Source organism: Dasypus novemcinctus, chromosome 3 (genome assembly GCF_030445035.2).
Source record: "Dasypus novemcinctus isolate mDasNov1 chromosome 3, mDasNov1.1.hap2, whole genome shotgun sequence".
Classification (NCBI taxonomy): Eukaryota; Metazoa; Chordata; class Mammalia; order Cingulata; family Dasypodidae; genus Dasypus; species Dasypus novemcinctus.
Genome location: NC_080675.1, coordinates 53,878,702 through 53,899,615, shown reverse-complemented (window position 1 = coordinate 53,899,615; position 20,914 = coordinate 53,878,702). Strand labels below are relative to the sequence as shown.

The 20,914-nt window shown below is 36.5% G+C and overlaps 1 protein-coding gene across 4 annotated transcripts; it reads left to right on the top strand.

The window, feature by feature from the left end:
- The first annotated feature begins 349 nt into the window (after positions 1-349).
- On the top strand, positions 350-20,452 carry NAA30 (N-alpha-acetyltransferase 30, NatC catalytic subunit). 4 transcript variants are annotated; one of them, XM_058293372.2, is made up of 6 exons: positions 391-455; positions 790-1,005; positions 1,268-2,033; positions 6,673-6,796; positions 8,949-9,004; positions 16,983-20,452. In XM_058293372.2, exons 3-6 carry the CDS (start codon positions 1,269-1,271, stop codon positions 17,118-17,120), a joined length of 1,083 nt encoding a protein of 360 aa, XP_058149355.1. In that variant the 5' UTR covers positions 391-455; positions 790-1,005; position 1,268; the 3' UTR covers positions 17,121-20,452. The 4 variants fall into 4 exon arrangements, with proteins under 4 accessions (XP_058149356.1, XP_058149355.1, XP_004453027.1 ...); XM_058293373.1 differs by lacking the exon at positions 790-1,005 and having other exon boundaries at positions 350-455; XM_004452970.5 differs by lacking the exon at positions 391-455 and having other exon boundaries at positions 544-1,005.
- The last annotated feature ends 462 nt before the right edge of the window (positions 20,453-20,914 follow it).

Sequence of the window (20,914 nt, the reverse complement as noted above, 5' to 3'; positions counted from 1 at the left end):
TAGAAAAGAAAGAGCAGAGGCACACGCTCAAGTGTGTGCTGCAGTTCTATTTCTTTTGCACTCGCTAAGCAAACTACTGGAAAGAAGGATCAGGTCACCGCTTTACCTGTGCTTCAACCTGTCACAATTTTCACCACAAGTTTAGAAATATGCTTAGCTGTCTTCCTCTTGCATCATCTCGCTCCAACCCGTCCTAAGGTATGCTTGCAGCTGCCCAGCACCTGTGGGTCACCTTTACCTCCAAATGAGGTGGGATGGGAGGCGGAGAGACTACCTACTTACCTTCTATTGCCTCAAAGGGGGCAAAGACGGGGTTAAATTTAAGTCACGTGGCAAACGATCAGGTTTCAACAACCATTCCCATATTTTCGCAGCTCAAAGCTTTTAACCTTTTAACCTCCTTTCCTTTGTGATCTGCTTCCTCCCGGACCTGCTCCCCTTTTAAAGGGATCCAGGTAACCTAAGCCCCCCCTCCCCCCCCAATACCCCTACTCCCGGTCAGGGCAAACGTTAAACTTGTGCAGAGGAGGCTTTTTTAGGAGATTTGGAAATGGCTGGGTCAACAGGCCCGAGCAGGCGGGATTCCGGGCAGCTGGCTAGGTACTGGGGGCTCCCGCCCGGCCCCGCGTGGCGAGTTCTGCGGGGGGTGGAGCCTCAAGCAGAGGGCAAGGGGTTGGGAGCGAGGGACTCCAAAGCCCTCAGCAATTTCCCCGCCCCAAAGCACCCCTCATTAGCATGCGGCCGCCCATAAAATTGGTAGGAGACACCTTAGTCCCCGCCTTTCCACAGGTCACCTCCCTCCACGCCCCTTTCCCTTGGCCCGGCAGCCGGCAGGCAGGGAAGTGTCGTAAAGCCAGGCCCAGGAAACTTTACCCGGGGTAACAGCCAAGGCGCTTTACGGCGGCGGCGGCTGAGTGTGAGCCTTGGCGGTGGTGGAAGCGGCCGCGGCGGCTAAGGCGGCGGCGGAGGAGGAAGAGGAGTGGCGGTGGCGGGGACTGGTGCGGGGTGAGTCGCGCAGAGGGGACGGGGAGGGGCGGCGAGTGGCACGGCTGACGAATGGGCCCGGGCGGAGGGGGACGGTGGCCGGCTGAGGAGCTGGGCGGCGCTGAAAAGCTGCGAGGGGGGGTTGAGTGCTTCGGCGTGGGGGGGAATGTTAGCTACGTGAGAGACGGTTTCTGCCTTTGTTTCCCCACCCCCGTCGCCCCCTCGGCTCCGTGCTCGTCAGCCAGGTCTCATGGCCTCCCCTCTCGGTCTGTGTCGCCTCTAGGATGGCGGAGGTACCGCTTGGGCCTAGCAGCCTCCTCCCACCTCCAGCACCTCCGGCCCCGGCGACGGCCGAGCCCCGCTGTGCCTTCCCGGTGGGGGCCGCCCCCGCCTGCTGCAGCGAGGACGAGGAGGACGACGAGGAGCACGAAGGCGGCGGCGGCGTCAGGAACCCGGCGGGCAGCGAGGTGGCGGCGGCCAAGGGGCGTCCGTGTCTCCGGTGTCCTCAGCTGTCGCTGGAGCAGCAGCAGCTCAACGGATTGATCAACCCCGAATTGCGGCACCTTCGGGCGGCCGCCTCTCTCAAGAGCAAGGTCCTGAGCGCAGCCGAGGCGGCCTCCACCTCGGCCACCCCCGACGGTGGCCCCAGAGCAACTGCAACAAAAGGAGCCGGGCTACAGCCAGGCGAGAGCCTCCCGCACTCTCTCCCCAATAATGCAAGAACTGCGCTCCCCAGCCTGGCCGAGGCAGCGGCGGCGAGCGGTCCCGCGGCGGCCCGCAACGGACTGGCTGAGGGCATGGAGCAGGAGGAGGAGGAAGACGAGCAGGTGCGGCTGCTGTCTGCGTCCCTGACCACCGACTGCAGTTTAAGAAGCCGCTCGGGCAGGGAGGTTGAGCCCGGGGAGGATCGGACGATACGATATGTCCGATATGAATCCGAGTTACAAATGCCCGATATCATGAGACTGATCACCAAAGATCTGTCCGAACCCTACTCCATTTATACCTATAGATATTTTATCCACAATTGGCCACAGCTGTGCTTCTTGGTAAGTGGATGGCATGGAAAGAGGGTGAACACAGCAGAGATCCGGGCCGTGCAGGGCAGGGAACGTGAGGGCTGAGAGTGGCAGCGGATGTGTGCACCTGCATTTCATAATACATGGTGTAAAAGTACGTGTGCACTCGCCTAGTTATTTAATGAAACTGTTTTGAAGGTAAGACATCATGAACCGGGTTAACTTGATACTGATGTAAATGCAACAAGCCTGTATGATGCATGTTTCACTGAGGGTCTTGTGTCCTGTTTTCATTAGCGTATAATTATGTTTAACCGTCTTTAATTACACTGAAAGCACATTGCAGTCATTTAATTTGAGCATGGTTCTCTTCGTGTACAGACCTTAGTAATCTCTCAATTACAACCATAATCATGGGAAAGTGTATACACAGACATGTTTTGGTGAACATGGTTGTCAGTTTACTTGCTGTGGTTACAATGGAGACTTAAAGCTTACAAGCATATTCAGTAATTATGAAGAATTTCCTTTTACATCAACAGGACAATTAACAGTTGTAGCCAGCCTGTTTTCTAGTGCTCCATTGCAAAAGGTGCTACTAACACTTTTGGTGGCTGAAAGAATTCTGAAACTTAAACAAAAAACCCTTTCATTGAAAGTAGGAAACTAAATGTGAAATTGTTACTAATCCAATTTTTTTTTTTAAGCAACTGGCAATATATACACCTAAACACTAGTAACACTGGCTTGTGTGGTGTATAATTGACAGATATTTTTTACTTACATGAAAGAAAAAAGACTTTGGCTACCAAACAAATTGAATAACTTTTTTAGCTTAAGTAATAATTTTTAAAATTTAGGGTGAAAGAAATGACAGTACCGTTAATTTCTTACCAATTATATTGGCCAATTTCAGTATTGTATTAACTGCACTTAAGTATTTTCTGCAGGTATATTAAGTATTCACTTAAGTATTAACTGCAGGTATATGCTTTGTGTTGTGTACTCACAAGCATGTTGGTTCCATTAAATTTTACTAAAAAATGGTGACATGCTTTCATGCTTTTAAGGAGTATTATATGATATGTGAAAGGAAAAACCACCACCATTATTTGTTGTTTTAGCATTGACTTGCACTTAATACTTCCCTGCAAGATGTTTTAACAATACTTTAAAATTTCATCTTCTTGATTCTATGACTTGGTGGTAATCTGAAAGTATGACCCCAGTAATGTAGCTAAAGGTGGTTCTGTGTATAGGTTTTGTGTTCATTTTTTTTTAACTTTAGCGTGTTTAAACTAAGAACGATTTCATGTTCTGCACAACTGTTCTTACCAAGATTCTAAGCATTTATCAAAATAGAAGTTCTATGTCCGTGAATATGGGAAAATGATTTCATAGCATTATGACTTTTATGAGATGCCATTGTAATTCCTAAAATTGTAGATTGATTTAATTACACAAAAATTACACAAAAGCATACAATCGAGTCTCATTTTAAATTGAAATAGTATATGCATTTCTGTTGGTTTCAGAAAATAGTTGTGTATATGTGATATTTTGCAAACTTTTGAGTCCTGATATTCCCTAGGCCCCTTTCAACTTGCTTGCCAGTTTTAGACTCTGATAGTAAACTTCAGATTTGATTTTACATACACCCCTCACAATTTGCCAGCTACTTTGTACTTTAGACCTTAGTGGTCAAATGTTGTTTGAGGTATAGATTAAATTCTGAATATCTAGAAATTGAGATATTCACAAGTAGTCAGTCTATAAGATTATTAGTTCAAGTATGAATCTGGGGGTACTGAACAATAAATGATAGCAAAAAAACAAGAGGCCCCTTAGAACTGGAGACTTTGTATTAGCATTTTTTAAATTTGAATTTCCCATAAGAACTAGTTTTTTAAAAATAGGTTTGAATTTTTATTTTACATCGTATCTTTTTAGAACTGAAATGGATCCTAGAGATAATCTAGCTCAAGTTCTTTGTTGTTGTTTTTTGGTTTTTTTTGATGAAAAAATTAAGGGTCAGGGTGACTTTCAATGTTTAAATCTCTAAAGAGATTTAGTGACAGAGGAAGATCTAGAACCCAGGTCTTTTGGCCTCTCATTATGGTATGTATGAACCCCAAAAATGGCTTACCTGCTGTCCTTTCAGCCAAAACCATTGTGCCACCAAGTTATGCTTCACCAAGGGAAGAGATTGGAGACCTCAAGTTCTCCATGGGTAGCCTGTAATGGAGCAAATGGAATATATGAAGTTGGACCTTACAAAATTTGCCAATACTTGGCCATTTTTAATTAACAAAATGACAGTTTTTATGGTTCTTTCTAATTATAATATGTGAAAGTAGAGAACTATACAAATGGGAGGCCCTATAAGTTCCTCTGTAATTCACTAATTTATCTCTACTGTTTTTGAATTCGTGATACGAAGTTGTTGGTATCTTTTTGACATTCTTAAACTTACTTCCAGTTGTATAATATAGTACTTCCTTTTATTTGTTCTAAATTTAAATTTCCGGTTTCCTCCTGTTTTCTATTTGTAGTGTTCTGGAATTTGGGAATCCCTGTTTTACAAAATTCCTATTTTTCATGGTTTCTGAAACTGATAAGCCTTGTAGCTTTAAGACTTAATCTTGTTAGGGATTTTTCAGTTGCAGTCTTTCAAAAAAGAACACATTTAATAGCGTGAGTTCCAAATGTACGTGCAGAAACTTTTATTTGGGAAAATTGACAGGCAATTTAGAGATTCTTGTAAGTATATATTAGCGGTTTATCGGGGGGGAAAATACAGCATTGGCATTCCTGACTACCATCTTATCATAACAATGTATTATCTACTGAACTTTTATTTCGAAATGATGTGTACAATTTGATTTTTATTCCTGGAGATAATTAGGAAGAAATCAATATAGTACAGAAGTGAACTAATATAATACTTTGTTCTTTGACTAAGGAATAATAATAAGAAAACAAAGATTTGAAAGTACTGTCCAGCTATATTATGTTTAGTGGTTTTAATTTTTTCTCCTCTTTGGTTAGCTTTATTAGTAGTAAGGTGTAGCTGTCTTACAGGTTTGTATCAGACTTATATTGCTTTCCTTTAACACATGAGCCAAGCTTAGAGATCAGACCAAAAAATTCTGTGACTTTTAAATTTACCATTTGGTCTGAAATTTTTTTATAATATATTTGAAGTAAGTTATTTTCAAAATAAAATGCCTTCACAGTTTTTCAAACAGGAAAGTTTTGCGCATATGTTACCTCTCAACACAGTTTTCCAAAGAACTGAAATCTCAGTTTTCCAAAGAACTGAAAAAAAAAAAAAGTTCAGAGGTTTATTGAACCAAAATAGTTTTGAAATGTGCAATGTAATAAAACTGAATTAGTGTTGGTTGTTGATTGCCTTCAAAAGGGTATTGCTGACCTAGTTTAGGTTTGCATGAAATTGATCAGGATTATTTTGCCTAAAAGATTTCTCAGTTTAAAAAAAGGGGGAGGTGTCTTAAATTACAGAACTACAGATTGAAGAAAAATTTTAAAAATTCAGGTTAAAATGTATGTTAAGTAGAAACTGGACTTTCTTACTAATTTAATTTTAACCCATTCTTTTTTTTTCCCCAAACAGTTTCTTCTGGAAAGTTAGTTGTGTTAATAGATAATTAGAAGTTTTCTTATTTTTTTAATGAGGACTCTTTACAACAACAAAAAAAGTGTGTCATGAGGGCACATTATTAAACAGTTGGAGATACTGCCCTACTTAAATTTAACACACTACAGTATTATTAGAACTTTTTAATCAGTGATGGAAAAACATTCACTGGTGACAGTGGAAATATGTAATGAAAAAAAAGGGGATGATTAGTATTTATTTAACATGTAGCCTTTAACATTCTGGAAAGCTGTCCATTTTTACTAAAGTAGAAAGCTCTATAAAGTCATTACCATTATCAGACTTTGTGCTATAAGTACACTAAAGCTTTATGACAATGACCCACACTGTCAGAAACCACTTAAAAATGAGTCCATCCTGCAGTCCTTGTAATATTTCAATAACCAACTCACTTGGAGACTAAGCAATAACTGATAATCCTTTTCTCAAAATGTTTCATGTTTTTTTCCTGACCAAATCTTATTCTACCATTCAGGTATATTATCCTTTTTATCTGGTTTTCATGAAAACTTTATTATAATTGAATGTAAACTTAAACTTATCTGCTGTTAAGTATGATTTACCTTTTTTTTTGTCATATCCTAATAAGATTTTTCTTAATTTTTTTTAATATGTCTTCGCTTCCTGGAATTTAAACATATACGTCTTTATTGCAGGCAATTGTAATTCTAAACCAACAAACAACTCATGCATAATCCTATGAAGTACTTGAATATTTACCTTGTGAAATTCTTGCTTTTTCCCCTAGGCTTTAATAATAAGTGTAAGAAAATTATGTCCTAAAAAATACTGAAAGATTTAAATATGAGAACTTGAAGGACTTCTGGAGTTATGATTTCTGAAATTAACTGTAACTGTGCTCTTGTTGGAATTCCCAGTACCTCTTCTTCTGTCAAAAATGTTAACCAAGTGTTGGTTTCTGGTCTCACTGGGTAATTGTGCAGTAGCTGATAGCAATGTATTCTTCATAACTGTTTGTTTATTTTTAAGGCCATGGTAGGGGAAGAGTGTGTAGGTGCCATCGTTTGCAAGTTGGATATGCACAAAAAGATGTTCCGCAGAGGTTATATAGCCATGTTAGCTGTGGATTCCAAATACAGGAGAAATGGCATTGGTAAGAAAAAGATTGTCACTAAAACAATGTATAGATTATTTTCATTTTTGTTTTTTTGAAACAAAAAACTTCAATGTAAATAAGTAGAAATGAACATGAAACTATAAAGGAAGGAAATTAATAGATTTTTTAAAATTTCAAATTATTTTCAAAATGTTCTTAAAATGAATTGTTTTCATTGTCCTTCATGCTTTAATTGTTTGAGAAGATATCTTTCTAACAGGTATCAGGTGATTGTTTTCACCTACAGTCATTTTCTTGATCACATTTAGAACGCTTTGCATTGTACTAAGTACTGCAAGAAGTAATGGAGATACTTGGAGATATTGTGGGTTTGGTTCCAGACCACTGCAATAAAGCAAGTCACATGAATTTTTTGGTTTCCCGGTGCATTTAAGTTTTGTTTATGTTACATTGTAGTCTATTAAGTGTACAATAGCATTATGTTTAAAAACAAAAAGCAATGTACATACCTTAATTAAAATATAACAGACACGAAGCGCACACATGCTATTGGGAAAATGGCACCAGTAGACATGCTAGATACAGGGTTGTCACAAATCTTCAAAGTGAAGTACAGTAAAATGAGGTATGTCTGTATTCGGGTACTTGATCCCAGCCTTCATGCAGCTACTTGGGTTAAGTGGACTTCAATCAAGGCAAAATGATTGAAATTCTTGTCATTGCTCAGTGCTAGTCTTCAAGCACTATATTAACAATTCAAAGAGGACCAGGAAAAAGGAGAACTGATTGTTTCACTCATCTCTTTTTTGGGTCTGGCTTTCCTGGCCTGTTGGATTAGTCTGTTCCTGGTTCATATTGACCATTAGTATCATCTGGGTGGTTTCTAGCAAGTGTTTGGTCCCTGTCCCCTGAGAAGCTTGTTTGTCCTGTCAGGTGGGGCTGAAGTTTCCCTACCTGACTGCGATATGTATCTAGTTAGGGACCACTGCTCCAGTGTCTAGGATCTATTAGCTCTTTGTTCAAGATGGAGTAATCATGTAGATAGGCACTTCTCTGAGCATGTCAAATTCTGGGATGTACCAAAACTTAATTACTATGGTAAGTATTCATGAAAGAATATTTGATGCCTGAATGATAATTATTAGCAGTTCTGTCACTGTGGTTATTTTTTAACTAAATATATGAGTGTTGTCCAAATTAAGACTGTTTCACACAGTCATATCATGAGAAATCATTATGAATAGTTTTATTTAATACGTTAGATTTAACTAACTTTTCTTAGAGTGTTGTAGTTTACATCTGAGATTTTTTTTTAATGAACAGGTTTATTATATAGACTAAATTTGAGTCTTTGAATATTAAAAAGAGTTGATAAGGACTCATGGCAAATGATAGGCAATTGTTTCACTAGTTCAGAGGACAGAACTGAACTGGCTTGTGGGTTGCATCTTGGCCCTCACACACATTTTGTTTGGCTTATAAAGTGTGTTTTGAAAATAAATAGATTTCATCTGGATATCTCCTTTTTTTAAAAATAAGATCTGACAGTTTGTGTTTTTTGTTTCCTCCTTTAATGCACCACATATACGTGACCCTAAACTTGGATAGATTTTGCTAGACAATTTATAGACACACTACTGATGTCATTTGGGAGTGCCAGGCTTTAGTGTGTCCAGACCCACTACAAGGATTTATAGGAAGTGATCTAGTATCTCGGGCTCACTTTGAGGCACATCAGTTCTAGTGAGACTGTTTTGTGCCTGTGTCATGTTCAGGGGTTGTGAGGATCTTTGGCAGGATCAGCTGAGGGAACATTCAGTAAGTTCTGGCTAGCACAAAGAGTTACTGGATTGGTCTGGTCATTATCTGCCTTTTTCTTAATCCCTTTCCTAATATCTTCAATCAGAATAGCTCAAAACCTCTTCTGGAGTAAATGATTACATCTGAGATAAATGAATATATAAGGAGACAGGCTTTTCATTAAGAAACTTAAAACGCAATGTGTAGGGCCTATTGACCTCTCCAGGCTTAAATCATAATTTTTTTCTTTATTTAAGATAATCTGTATATCTGTGTACAAGATAGACTCCAGAATTTGACATTTCTATGCTTATTGTGAATGTCATAATTTAGGTATCTTTAAAGTAATTACATTTTTCCTTCGTTAATACTCAGATCTATATTTTAGGTACTAACTTGGTTAAGAAAGCTATATATGCCATGGTTGAAGGAGACTGTGATGAGGTAAGTTTTTCCAAATGTTTAAGGTGTGCTGCCCTGGGCAGTACTCTACTGGGTATTTTTATAAATAAATTATATAATGATTGTACTATAGACTTCTTTGCATATTATTACTACTCAGATGCAGTTTGTGTGGGAAATTGTATTCCATTTAAAAAGCACGTAGATTTTGACGTAGAAAAATTTAAGATGAGAGCTAAAATTTGTTTTCTTTCTAATGTGAAGGTGAAATCTGGTTAGTCATTTTCAGTAAGTAACAAGTATTCAGAGGATTTGTCAGTTAAGCCATTTAAGTAAGATAGTTCTTAATACAAACTCTGCTGTAATTTGCATTATATGTTGACTTTAGTTTCTCTCTAAATAACACTTTTTTTTTTAAACAATGAGAAAACAATCAGCTCATATGAAGGACATTTCTTACTTGGGGAAAAAAAAAACTCTTGGCATTAAATAATGATGGAGGAGGGTGATGGTGGTGGTGAAGGGTGGCAACCAATTTTTGAAAGTAGAGCTATCTGTATTTTCACCAAAGAACATCTCCGTTCAATTAGATTAAGTCCTGAAGGCAGATAGAATTTCTTTGTAGCCCATATCACTGTGCCTTGTATATAGTAGGTACTCAACTAAAATTTGCAGGAGTAGTTGGACTATACAAGTCTGTTTTTACCAGAGCCAGTGAATGAAGAAGAGAAGTCAGGCTTCACAAAAGTTGCTTAACCATTGTGGAAATCTTTGGGATGACAGAACATGCTTTGAACATGTAGAGCAGGGGTTCTTAACAAGGGGTCCATGAGTTTGAATTGAAATTCAAAAAAACATTTTTTATGGAGACATGTTGATGTGGGTGTGATATATTTATTAAATAATACACAGTATAGTGTGGACTTAGTAAGGGATCTGTGGTTTTCACATGACTGGCAAAGGGGTCTGTGGAACAAAAAAAGAACTGTTCTACTGCTACTGAGTAGAAAGTAGTTTCCAATGAGCCAGGGATGTTAAGTTCCTTATGGTTAGACCTTTTCTAAGTTGTCTTGGTCATTATCTATAGAGTGATTGTGTACTTTAACTATGTTAGTTTCAATGTTAAATCTTAAAATTAGTGATTTATTTTAATGGTAGAAATACTCTTCATTGTGGACCTAAAAACCTAATGCTGATTCAATTTTCTTATTTTTGAAGTAACAAGTAATGTAGCTGGACTGGAAATAGCTCCATGAACCATTGTGTGCTTTTAAATGGGTGGTTTTTGCCATTTGAATAGCTCTGCTTATTTAAGAAAATTGATAATCTGTATCCCACATTGTTCAGGCAAAAGTTTGCTCTATGTGGGGATAGAGCTCTTGTTTACTCTTTGTGAAGCTTTCACCCTCCCTTTTAAATTTTAATCCATGCAAGCAGCAAACCTCTCTAATTTTTTAGAGTATTCTGTTGCTTCCACTTCCTTATATACTGTTTCATCCTGTTTAATTTCTGCTCCCTCCATTCCACTGTAACAACTATCTTATTGAGGTGTTAGCTAGATCCAGTAGCTCCTTACTCTTCATCCTGCTTGTATTTTACCCTATTGAATGTCTTTTTTGCTTTTTTTTCTTTAAAGATTTTTAAAAAATTTATTCTCCCCCTCTGTTCCCCCCTCCCTCTCCCCCCGTTGCCTCATTTGCTTATTAAAATACTTTTCTATCTTTAAGATCCAGTTCAAATACCAACAACTCCTTGGCGTCTTCCCTGATTCTTCTGGATGGAATCAGTTGCCTGATCTACTGACTTCCCTTTTTTAATACTTACTGTATTTAAATTTACTTGTTTAGTGTCTGTGGTATTCTAAGTTACAGGAGGGCAGAGATGTCATTTTTTTGTTTACTGTTATATTATTAGAACTTAGTGTGACATTTGTGATATATTAGGTGGATTTGTTGATATATTTGTTGAAATGATTAGTTGTGTTCTTTTAGCATGTTATCTGTATACCTTTGAATTTTGATTTGTATAATTATTGTTATCTTGACTTTCTCTCCAATTCCATTGTAAGCTTTCTAGGAAAAAGAATTCTTATTTATGTTTTGTATATAGTAAGAAAGATAAAAAATGAGTCTGCATTGTTAACCAAGGTTTAAAAATACCTTCTGATAAAAAACAAAATTACATGTAGAAATACCCTCTATGTAAATTCATTGCTCTGAGGAAAACTTTGAAATTATAATTCTCCAAGAATATAATGACCAATTATAAAACAATAAACATGTGATTTTATTCATTAAGTTAGACCATCCTTCTAAAGGGTCAAGAAATTTTGACAAATTATTAGAAAATCTATCAGACATTTGAGAAGGGTTTTAAATTATATTTTCTACCATTTAGATCGTTTGTTCTGCTAATTTTTTCTTTTTTTAAAAAATTCTTACAACAATAGAGAATTTAAAATCTGTGGACCTATTAACACAGATACATTTGGCAATCTCTGTAAAGGCTTATCATGCACATTCAGTCAATTTTTACTTTTTATTCTGTTTGCAGAATTTGTGTGTGATCTTGAGTTGTGTTTCATTCTTGGTTGCCACTTGTCATTTTATGATAAATTCTGAGTAAATTAAGACATAGTTACTAATCACAGAATCGAAATGTAGATCAGTTTTTCCCCAAATAATAGTGTTAAACTGTCCTGTTCTATAACGTAGGCAGGTGATTGGTCAGTATGAAGAGCAGTGCTTTGCTTTGCTTTACTTTATTTTGTTTGTTTGTTTGTTTATTTATACTGGGACCAGGGATCGAACCAGGACCTCGTATGTGAGAAGCCAACACCGTCGGAGGTGGTTTTTCATTTGTTTGCTTGTTTCGAACTGAACGTGGGACCTCCCATGTGGGAAGCATGTGCTCAGCACTAGAGCCACATCCACTTCCAGTACTTTATTCTTAAAGCTCTAGATTTCCATTAAAGCAATTCCTCTGAAAATTTAAATTTCAAAAATTCCTTAATTTATGGTATGATTATGATGATATTAAAACCCAGCATTATCATATATGATGAGACTGTACAGTGGAATCATAATTTCTTAATGGAATTTAAGTGTGTAATATGTTACCTGAGGACATATTTACTTGAAAATCATATCACAGAATTTTTTGACTGTTTGTATTAGAAATATTTTCCCTGGTGAAAAACCATAATAAACATTACAGAAAACTTGGAAAATGGAATAAAGTAAGTCTACCAACCTACTTTCTTTTTCAACACATTCATTATGGTGTTTTCTTAATAATTAAGATTTTTTTAATGCATGTGTTTAGGGTTTTTTGTTCTTGTTTTTTACATTTTTGCAAATCTTTCATGTCTGGTTAAACAAAAAAGTCAGCTGGATTCATAATTGCTTCTTGCATCCAGTCTGTTGTGATCACTGTCATGTAGCTTTCCAGAGAAGTACACTGCAAGCTGACAGAATTCACAGGTATCTTGAATCTCATAAGTTGAACAACTTATCCCATTGTCTTTTTCATAGCAAAGATACACTTTTAAAATACGCAATCTTGGGCAAAGTTCTAAACTCTCTGAGCTTCAATTACCCCATCTTTCCACCTGGTGGGCCATGAGCTTTTTATTTGCTGCCAGGAATCACTCCTCTCATCTGATAAGCAGTGCTTCCTAAGTTCCCATCTAATTATCCCTTTCCAGGTCACTAGTTCAAGTGTTTTTGAGTTGCCCAGGAGCCAGGAGCACTGTGTTTACAAACTACCCTTGGAGAAAGGACTCTTAATATGCAGTTTTTCTCTTCTATAAATAATATACTTTGTGACCTATTGCAGACTTTTTATAATTTGCTATTCAAACCTGGGTCTTTTCCCTAAAACACAATTTGTTTCACCTAATACTACTTTATTTCTAGCAATATAAAGGTAATGTAAAAGGCATTTTGGTGAATTCTGGACAGATAATGTATAGCCTACTGTGTTTTACACAGTTAAAAAGAATAAAATAGATCATATTAGGATTGGCTAAACTAGACCATTAGGAACCAAGGAGATGTAACTTATTTTTGGTTAAAATATAAGCATTTAAGGGTAGAGAAACCCAGTCATTTTTTTATCTCATTATATACAGTGATGGGTTTTTAGCATCTTGTGTTTAATAATTATATATTTAACATTTATTTTCACTGTAAATATATTTCATATATGAGTTAGTGGTGCTAGGTAAAGAATAGAATAAAATGGGGTTGTTCGAACTGTAGGGATTTTGGTTGAGTAGTTCGGCCTAATTAAAGAAGTGGATATGAATAGAGGTCTGGATTCCATACCCATATTCTATCATTTAGTAGTTGTCTGATTGAAGGCAAGTCATTTAACTTTCTGTATTCCATCTCTTATCTATACAATGTGAGGATGATAGAGGGATGTTGTAAAGAGCAGTGGACATTACTCATTCAGCAGATATTTGTGGAAAGCCTGTAGGTGCCAAACATTGTGCTACTGCTTAGAGGAATGAACAAGCCTACCCTCCAGGAGCTTCCAGCCTATGATATTAGAAAATGATTTATAAACTAATAGTCCAACTTTTCCAGACAATGATTTGTTTCTAAAAGCATCTGGAATCCTGATTTCTTTGTTAAGTAGAATTCAACATAGCCAAGTTTCTTGAGGACCAAATGATTTCATTAGCCTTTGGTTTCCTGAATATTAGTCATGGTATGGACTTAAAAAAATAGCTTTATACCAAGTGTTCAGTATAAACCCAGATTCTCTTTTAATATATTAGTTTATAAGAACTTAAGTGATTTAAGTATTAAAAATACTTTCATTCTGCCATTTTCTGTTGTGTCAAAAATCTTTTCATTATAACTGAAGTTAGCCTTTTGTGTAATATTTTTTCTACCTAGAAATAATCTTTTACAATGCCAGCAAACCAGAATTTACCTCTTAACCGTACCTCAAGTGTGTATTTGTGCAGCATATAATTAACTCAGATGTGTACTACTGAATTTTTAAATTGCTAAATATTAATGAAGGTGGACTTAGATTCCTCTACATCATGTCTGAAGTAGGTTAGATTTCTCCCATTTTCTGCTTTATTTTACTCTGGAAAACAATTGGGGAGGTTAAGGGGAGTGGTTACTATTAGGCAGGAGGTCAAATTTAGACTTGTTTTGTTTCTGCTCTATTGGTGGCCTTGAAATTCCTTCCTCTATAAAATGGAGATAATTATATCTATTAAAAAGGGTTATTGTGCAAATGAGATATTACATGTATAACGTTTATCTACATGGGAAGTAGTAAGTTTTCAATAAATATTAGTATAAAAACTTGTATTTCAGGGTGGAGTGTTCTAGACTGAAGTATGGCATATGTTACTAAATATTAAATTCTCTCTTTTTAAAGATTTATTTATTTCTCTCCTTCCCCTGTTGTCTGCTCTCTGTGTCCATTCGCTGTGTATTCTTCTGCGTCCACTTGTATTATCAGGAAGCACTGGGAAACTCTCTCTTATTTTGTTGCATCATCTTGCTGTGTCAGCTCTCCGTGTGTGGGGCAGCTCTCCTTGCGGGGCACACTTCATGCACGTTGGGCTCCCCTACATGGGGGCACCCCTGCGTGGCACAGTACTCCTTGTGCAGGGCAGCACTGCGCGTGGGCCAGCTTACCACACAAGCCAGGAGGCCCTGGCTATAGATACCCTGGACCCTCCGTATGGTAGGCGGACGCTCTTATGAGTTGAGCCATGTCCGCTTCCCCAAATTCTCTTTTTCTAATAGCAGAAATTAAATTGTTCACTTTTAATTATCATCTTAACCAATTGGTTTGCCATACAACTTTTATTTAATGTCTTACTAAGGACTTTTTCCCTTGATCCTAAACTATTACTTATTTTTAGATCTTTTAAAGTTTCAAGTTTAGCATGTGATTTGTGTTTATCAATTAATTTCATCAGTAATTACCTCAAGATGATGCTTTCTGGTTATATGTATTACCCACCTCTATGAAGTCTTTCCTCATATTGATCAGTAATATAGCTATAAAATGGTCTCTTGAAGTACTCTGGTCATTTAAACGCATGGCAGTACTTTCATTGTTTAATACGCAGTGTATGTAATATAATGAAAGGTGTTAAGGATATAAAATTAACAAGTATTTAAGAGCCTGCTATGTGTCAGGCAGTGTAGTAGGTGCAGAGGAAACAGCTGTGAAGAAGGTACACTTGGTCCCTTCCTTCCTTTGGCTCATCAGCTAGGAAACAAGTCACACTTATCAAGTGTTGAATAAGTGTTTCATAGGAACAGTGGAGTGCTGCCGGGATAGTTAAAAAGGGAGGAGATAACTCTGCCGTTCCTAAGTTATGAGCTAAGGCCTAAAGTCAGGAGGATAGGACGAGTATTCCACCAGACAGGAAACGGCTTATGTGAAATGTCTAAGGTAGAAAAGATTAGTTGCAGAAACTGGAAGTTTAATATTTAGTGTGGGAAACACGGGGAGAAAGACCAAAAGCAGAGCTGGAAATGTAGATAAAACCCATATTTTGAAAGGCCTTATAAGTTTCTCTAGGTTATCTTTATATTGTTGACTTTATCATGAGGACAAATGGGAGTCAATAAATGGTTTAAAGTAGGGAATTAATGAGAGCAAGAGCAATCACTCCAAATACTTGTAGAGAATGGGAGACCTCTCAAGTTAGGAGTTTCTTGCAATTACAAATGAAAGTTGATGGCATTTTGAACTAGTGTGGTTATCAGTGAGATAGAAAGAGGACCAGTTTGAGAGAGATTTAAGGGCTAGAATTAACAATACTCAGGGCTTAGATGTTTGTTTTCCCCACCTGGGGTTATGATACCAAACAGTAACAGTGGCTTACTGTGATGATTCACAGTGGGGTAGGTTGAGAATCTTTAGAAATGGCAATTAGAACTATGTATATAAAAGGGCATAGAAGTGTGTTTTAGTAGATAGAAGTTAGAAATGCATTAAGAAAAGGAGATCACAGTTAGTATTCAGAAATATCAATTCTTCATTGTCGGGGCCACTGGTTTCAGTAAAATACTCAGAGACTCTGACCGAGGTTGATGCTATGTGTTCCTTTGTTAAATATTGGTATCCATAATGTTTAGGCTAGTGATTCTCAAAATGCCATTCCTCAACCAGCAGCAGCAGCTCCACCTGGGAATTTGTTAAAAATGCAAATTCTTGGATCCTACCTTAAACTTAATTTAGAAACACTGGGGGTTGCACTCAGCAATCTCATTTAACAAGCCCCCTCCAGACAATTATGGGGCACGCTAAAGTTTGAGAACCCCTGGACTAGGGTTTGGCAAACTTTTTTCTATAAAGGGCCTGGTAGTAAATATTTTGTGCTTTGTGGACCATAGGGTCTCTATGGCACTACTTAAGTCTGCCCTTGGATCCAGAAAGCAGCCACATAAAGGAGTGAGTGACTCTGTCCCAGTAAAACTTTATTTACAAAACAGATGGCAAGTCTATTTAGCTCAAGGGCTGTAGTTTGCAGACTTTTAGTCTATGCTATAGGCAAATTTTATAGTTTTCACCAGAGTAAAGGATGACAAATTAATGAAAATGAAGGAGATGGAAGTCAATCTTGATAGTTTTCAAGTGCTCGTTTATTTTCTTAACTTTGATTACTGATTTTTTTTCCTTATCTTTTTGTTACCTTAGTTTTCTTTTCAGGGAAACTTGTCTTTGTTTTAGTATAAAACTGATATTTTCTCATTGCTAAAAATTCCAAACTTCTGTAAAAGAGAAAGTCCCCTATGATCTTACTTCCTTTGCCCCAGAGATAATCATTGTTATAGTTTTGGTGGCTGTTCTCCTGGGTTCTTTCTGTACATCATTAATATTTATTTTTATTATCAATTTTAAAACAAATTAATGTGATCTGCTTTTCTTCTATATTTGATCTGATTGTTTGCTTTCTAAGTAATTTTCCAAATTATAACAGTTTCAAATGTACAAGACTGTAACTTCGTTTTCTTTCATTTCCTTGCAGGTTGTTTTGGAAACAGAAATAACAAATAAGTCTGCTTTGAAACTTTATGAAAATCTTGGTTTTGTTCGAGATAAGAGGCTGTTCAGATACTATTTAAATGGAGTTGATGCACTGCGACTTAAACTGTGGCTGCGTTGAGAAAGGGATATCAAGGAAACAACTTTCCAACTACAAAGAATTGACCTTTGCATGCAATGCAATTTGTACAGAATTGCTTTGCAGGTGGATTTAGTAATTTCCATGCAGCTGTTATCTGTCAGTGTCTCATTGAGTGTCGCACAATATTTGTTGCACTTTGGCATGGCGCATTTGTTCTGAATTAAAAAGAGATTGTTTCAAACTTCAAGAGTTCTTTTGGTACCAACAAGATGTGCCCATTAATAGCCAAGATTTGTTCATTTGCAGAGTCTGCTGGCAAGGTTATTTACACAGTGATCATTTTATCACAGAAACAGTAAGTGGAACATGATTTTTGTTCCTCACAAAGCCAATGTAGATTGTAAAAATCTCTTAAGTATACTAACATTTCACATGAAACCTGCCATAGTTTTCTGAGGGGATAGGGGAAAGCTTCAATTTTAGGTTTAATTTTTCAATATTAAATTTTCCATTCTTGAATATTGGTACCTCAGTGAATAGTGAATTTAAAAAAATGTAGGGTGGGGTGTGTCTTACAATGAGTAAAGATAATTAAATTGCGTCTGCCAGTGCCTGTATAGATAAGTATATTTGTCTTCATCTCTAGTTTTTGAATGCATGCTATCTTCTCCTTTCCTTTAAAGTCTTTACAAGCAAATTTTGTTTTTATTTAAATTCTAAATTTGAATAAATTATTTCAGATTTTTTATAATTCGGATACTTTTTCCAGGTGAGAGACATTGGTTTACATTAGAAGTCCCTTCTTAGAGTGAGAAGTTGAATCTCTTTGGAAAATCTTTGAGAAATGGCTCAAAGGGGATGAGAAAAGTGGATGGAACCAGGAATTGCTGGGGATTGGATGCACTTTGTTTTTGGAGAGTGAGGGAATTTTGGGAAAAGAATAGAAAATTAGTGTAAATTGGTATATTATTTAATCAAAATTATTGCAAAGCTGTGAAGAACAGCTATAACAAAGTTTCCATCAAGTGGAACTTTTTTCCCCTCTTTATTTGGAGTCACACTGCTTCCATTTCTTAAAATGCTTCACTTTTGGTCTTGGTCTTGGAAATAAATTTCAAGATGCATCGTATCCATTTTTAGCTGCTTTCATTTTCTTTTCAATTATAAAATTCTTGGGGGAAACTTTGCTTTTTTTGCCCAGAAAAACAAAAGGGAGAAATGGACATCTTTTTTTGAATGAGTTCTGTGGGTTTTCTTAACCATCACTGTGGTCAATAGTTACATTGTGGTTTGGCCATTTTTAAGTCAGTGCAGTGTAACAGGTTTTAAAGCAAATTGCTTTTAATCGAGTCATTTATACTTGTGATGGATTATTTATTTAACTGGAAGACCTATGTACCCATAAAAAAAAGATTCCATCTCTGTGAAAAATCTTTTGTAGGAATCTTTGTTGTTGCTGTTTTTTAAAATTTGGATATGCCTTACGTTCTAGGATTTGGTTTGAATTTTGTTTTATTTTATGATTATAATTACTGTATTTTTTAAACCCTACCTCCATTAACAGTTGGTAAAGGCCCCCTTTCAGGAAAGTTTGCTTGTTTGTTTATTTTTTAAAGGAAAGCTGCTCCTTGCTCAGTATAGTATTTTGAAAGTGAACACAGTAACAAGTACTTTTGAAATAAAAATATACAGCTTATATTTGATGAAAACTAAATTTCCTGCTGGTAGGATCATTTATAATTCCTTATTTTTTAAAGAAATTTTTTTCTTTTCTTTTAATATTGCTCTTGAAAGTTTTAATGGGCAGAAAAAAACTGGTTATATTAAAAATATGACTACACCATACTTCTAGCTTTTAAGATGACCATTCTGAGAAAATTTTCAGTCAAACTTCATTTTGGCTCTTATATTTAGAAGAATGCCAATCATACTGATGCTTCCGATTTTTTTTAATATGGAGAGAACCAAACTAAAACACGTCTATGTTATTGAATTTTATTTCATCACTTTATATTTGACTTGCTGGTTCATAGGTATTAATTGTTGCTGGATACACATTTGCTTGACTCACTAATGGGACATTTCTCAAGTGGATAAATGCTAGATTTTCCACCATATGTTATGTTTTGGTTTCCACCATATTTATGTGGTCGATGAAACTATGTCTACTGATCTTTTCCCCCAGAATTGATCAAGCTTTGCCGAATTGACTAAATGGTTGACTGGGTGTGTTTTGTAAACATGACCTTAACTATGTGACTTAAAAGTCAAATGGTTGCAGTTTTGTTTAATTGGTGAATATGAAATATTGTGCACCTTGTGTCTTTAATTGGGTATACAAAAATTGTTTACTTAAGTAGACCAAAATTTTAACCCTTGACATGATAGCACAGCACCAAATTGAGTGCCTCCATTCTACCTGAAATATAATCAAGCATTAATTTACTTTTTGATATTGGGCTCTCATTACTCTTTTATAACCAAAAAACCATTCCATTTATAGTTGATAAAGAGTGAGTTCACTGGGCTAAAACTGAGCAAAACTGGTGCAACTTTCTTTTAATGGGGTGCTGCCTCTTTAGGACTGACTGTAATATCCACTGACACTGGTTTGGCAGTTGGTGCTGCTGAACATTTTTATACAAGCTACCATGAAGCTATATATGTTAGTATTGAGAAGCTAACGGGTATACTACCGTTTTTGATGTGTGGGCTGATTAGAATTTCCCTTACAGTAGGATGAAACTACTTTAGAAAAGTCCACGGATCAGAAACCATACAGTAGTTTTTGAAGTTGAAGCCAGCAAAATAGGGGAAAAACAGAAACAGTTACTATTGGAAAATTGGATTTAATATTTTCTGCCTCTCCTCCCCAAATTACCGTCCCCACTTGCTTGACAAATCTGTGTAAAGGAGTTTGTTTGTCACATGTTTTAACTTTACCTTGCCCTGTGTTATGGTATTGGCTGACATGTATAAGACTGGTTGTGTATATTTATTACGGTGTCTAAAAATCATGAAGTTCATCACTTTCCAGGAGCATAGATAAAATCAAATTGGTAGTACATAAGAATTACTTTTCAGTGCACCATGACATCACTAAAATGAGTGTTATAATGTTACAGGGCTTTCAGGTTTGTAAAAGCATAACCATAAATTATATTGACGTCAGATATGAGTTGAGTATCTATAAACATGTATCAAAATATTGGACTGCTGTTTGATGACTGGATATTGCTGCATAATTTTCTTCTATTGTCCCACATCCTTTTGGAGAGAGAGATTTAATGGGATTCAAAATGTGCAAGCTGTCTAAATAAGATGCAGTCAAATAAAGTATGGTTAAGTTGTGTTTGCATTTTTCTTTTAAATACAGCTTGTGTGCATTTTATGATTGGGTGGTTTTTGCTTTTACCTACTATGAAAAATTAACAAGCAATTTTGTTTCCCACTCCTTGCCTCCATCCAAGAGTTATTTGGGGGAAGAAAATACAATTGTTCTATTTCTCTACTTTGTGTTTTGGTAAAGTAAATTTTAAAATATCCAACATGAACTTCATTTCCCCCAAGAACTCAGTCAACTCTTACATATAATATCAATACAAATGAGAACATTTTTGCATGCATGAAATCAAAAGTTGTTTATATATTTTTAATTCCTTGTCCCATAGCAATTATTTTTACTGTTTTTTGTTTGTACAGTGTCTTCTGTGTGTTTCCCCTCCTTACTAAAACACCAAAGTAAAATAGATTGTTGTGAGATGCTTTCATTTTGCAAGATTTTTGGATATTAGTGGAAGGATGAAATATGTTTTAATCATAAAAGTGCTAAA

Coding starts and splice junctions, on each gene's coding strand:
- NAA30 (XM_058293373.1), top strand. CDS start 1,269: ATGGCGGAGGTACCGCTTGGGCCTAGCAGCCTCCTCCCACCTCCAGCA. Junction 2,034..6,672: donor GGCCACAGCTGTGCTTCTTG/GTAAGTGGATGG, acceptor TTTATTTTTAAG/GCCATGGTAGGGGAAGAGTG. Junction 6,797..8,948: donor ATACAGGAGAAATGGCATTG/GTAAGAAAAAGA, acceptor TCTATATTTTAG/GTACTAACTTGGTTAAGAAA.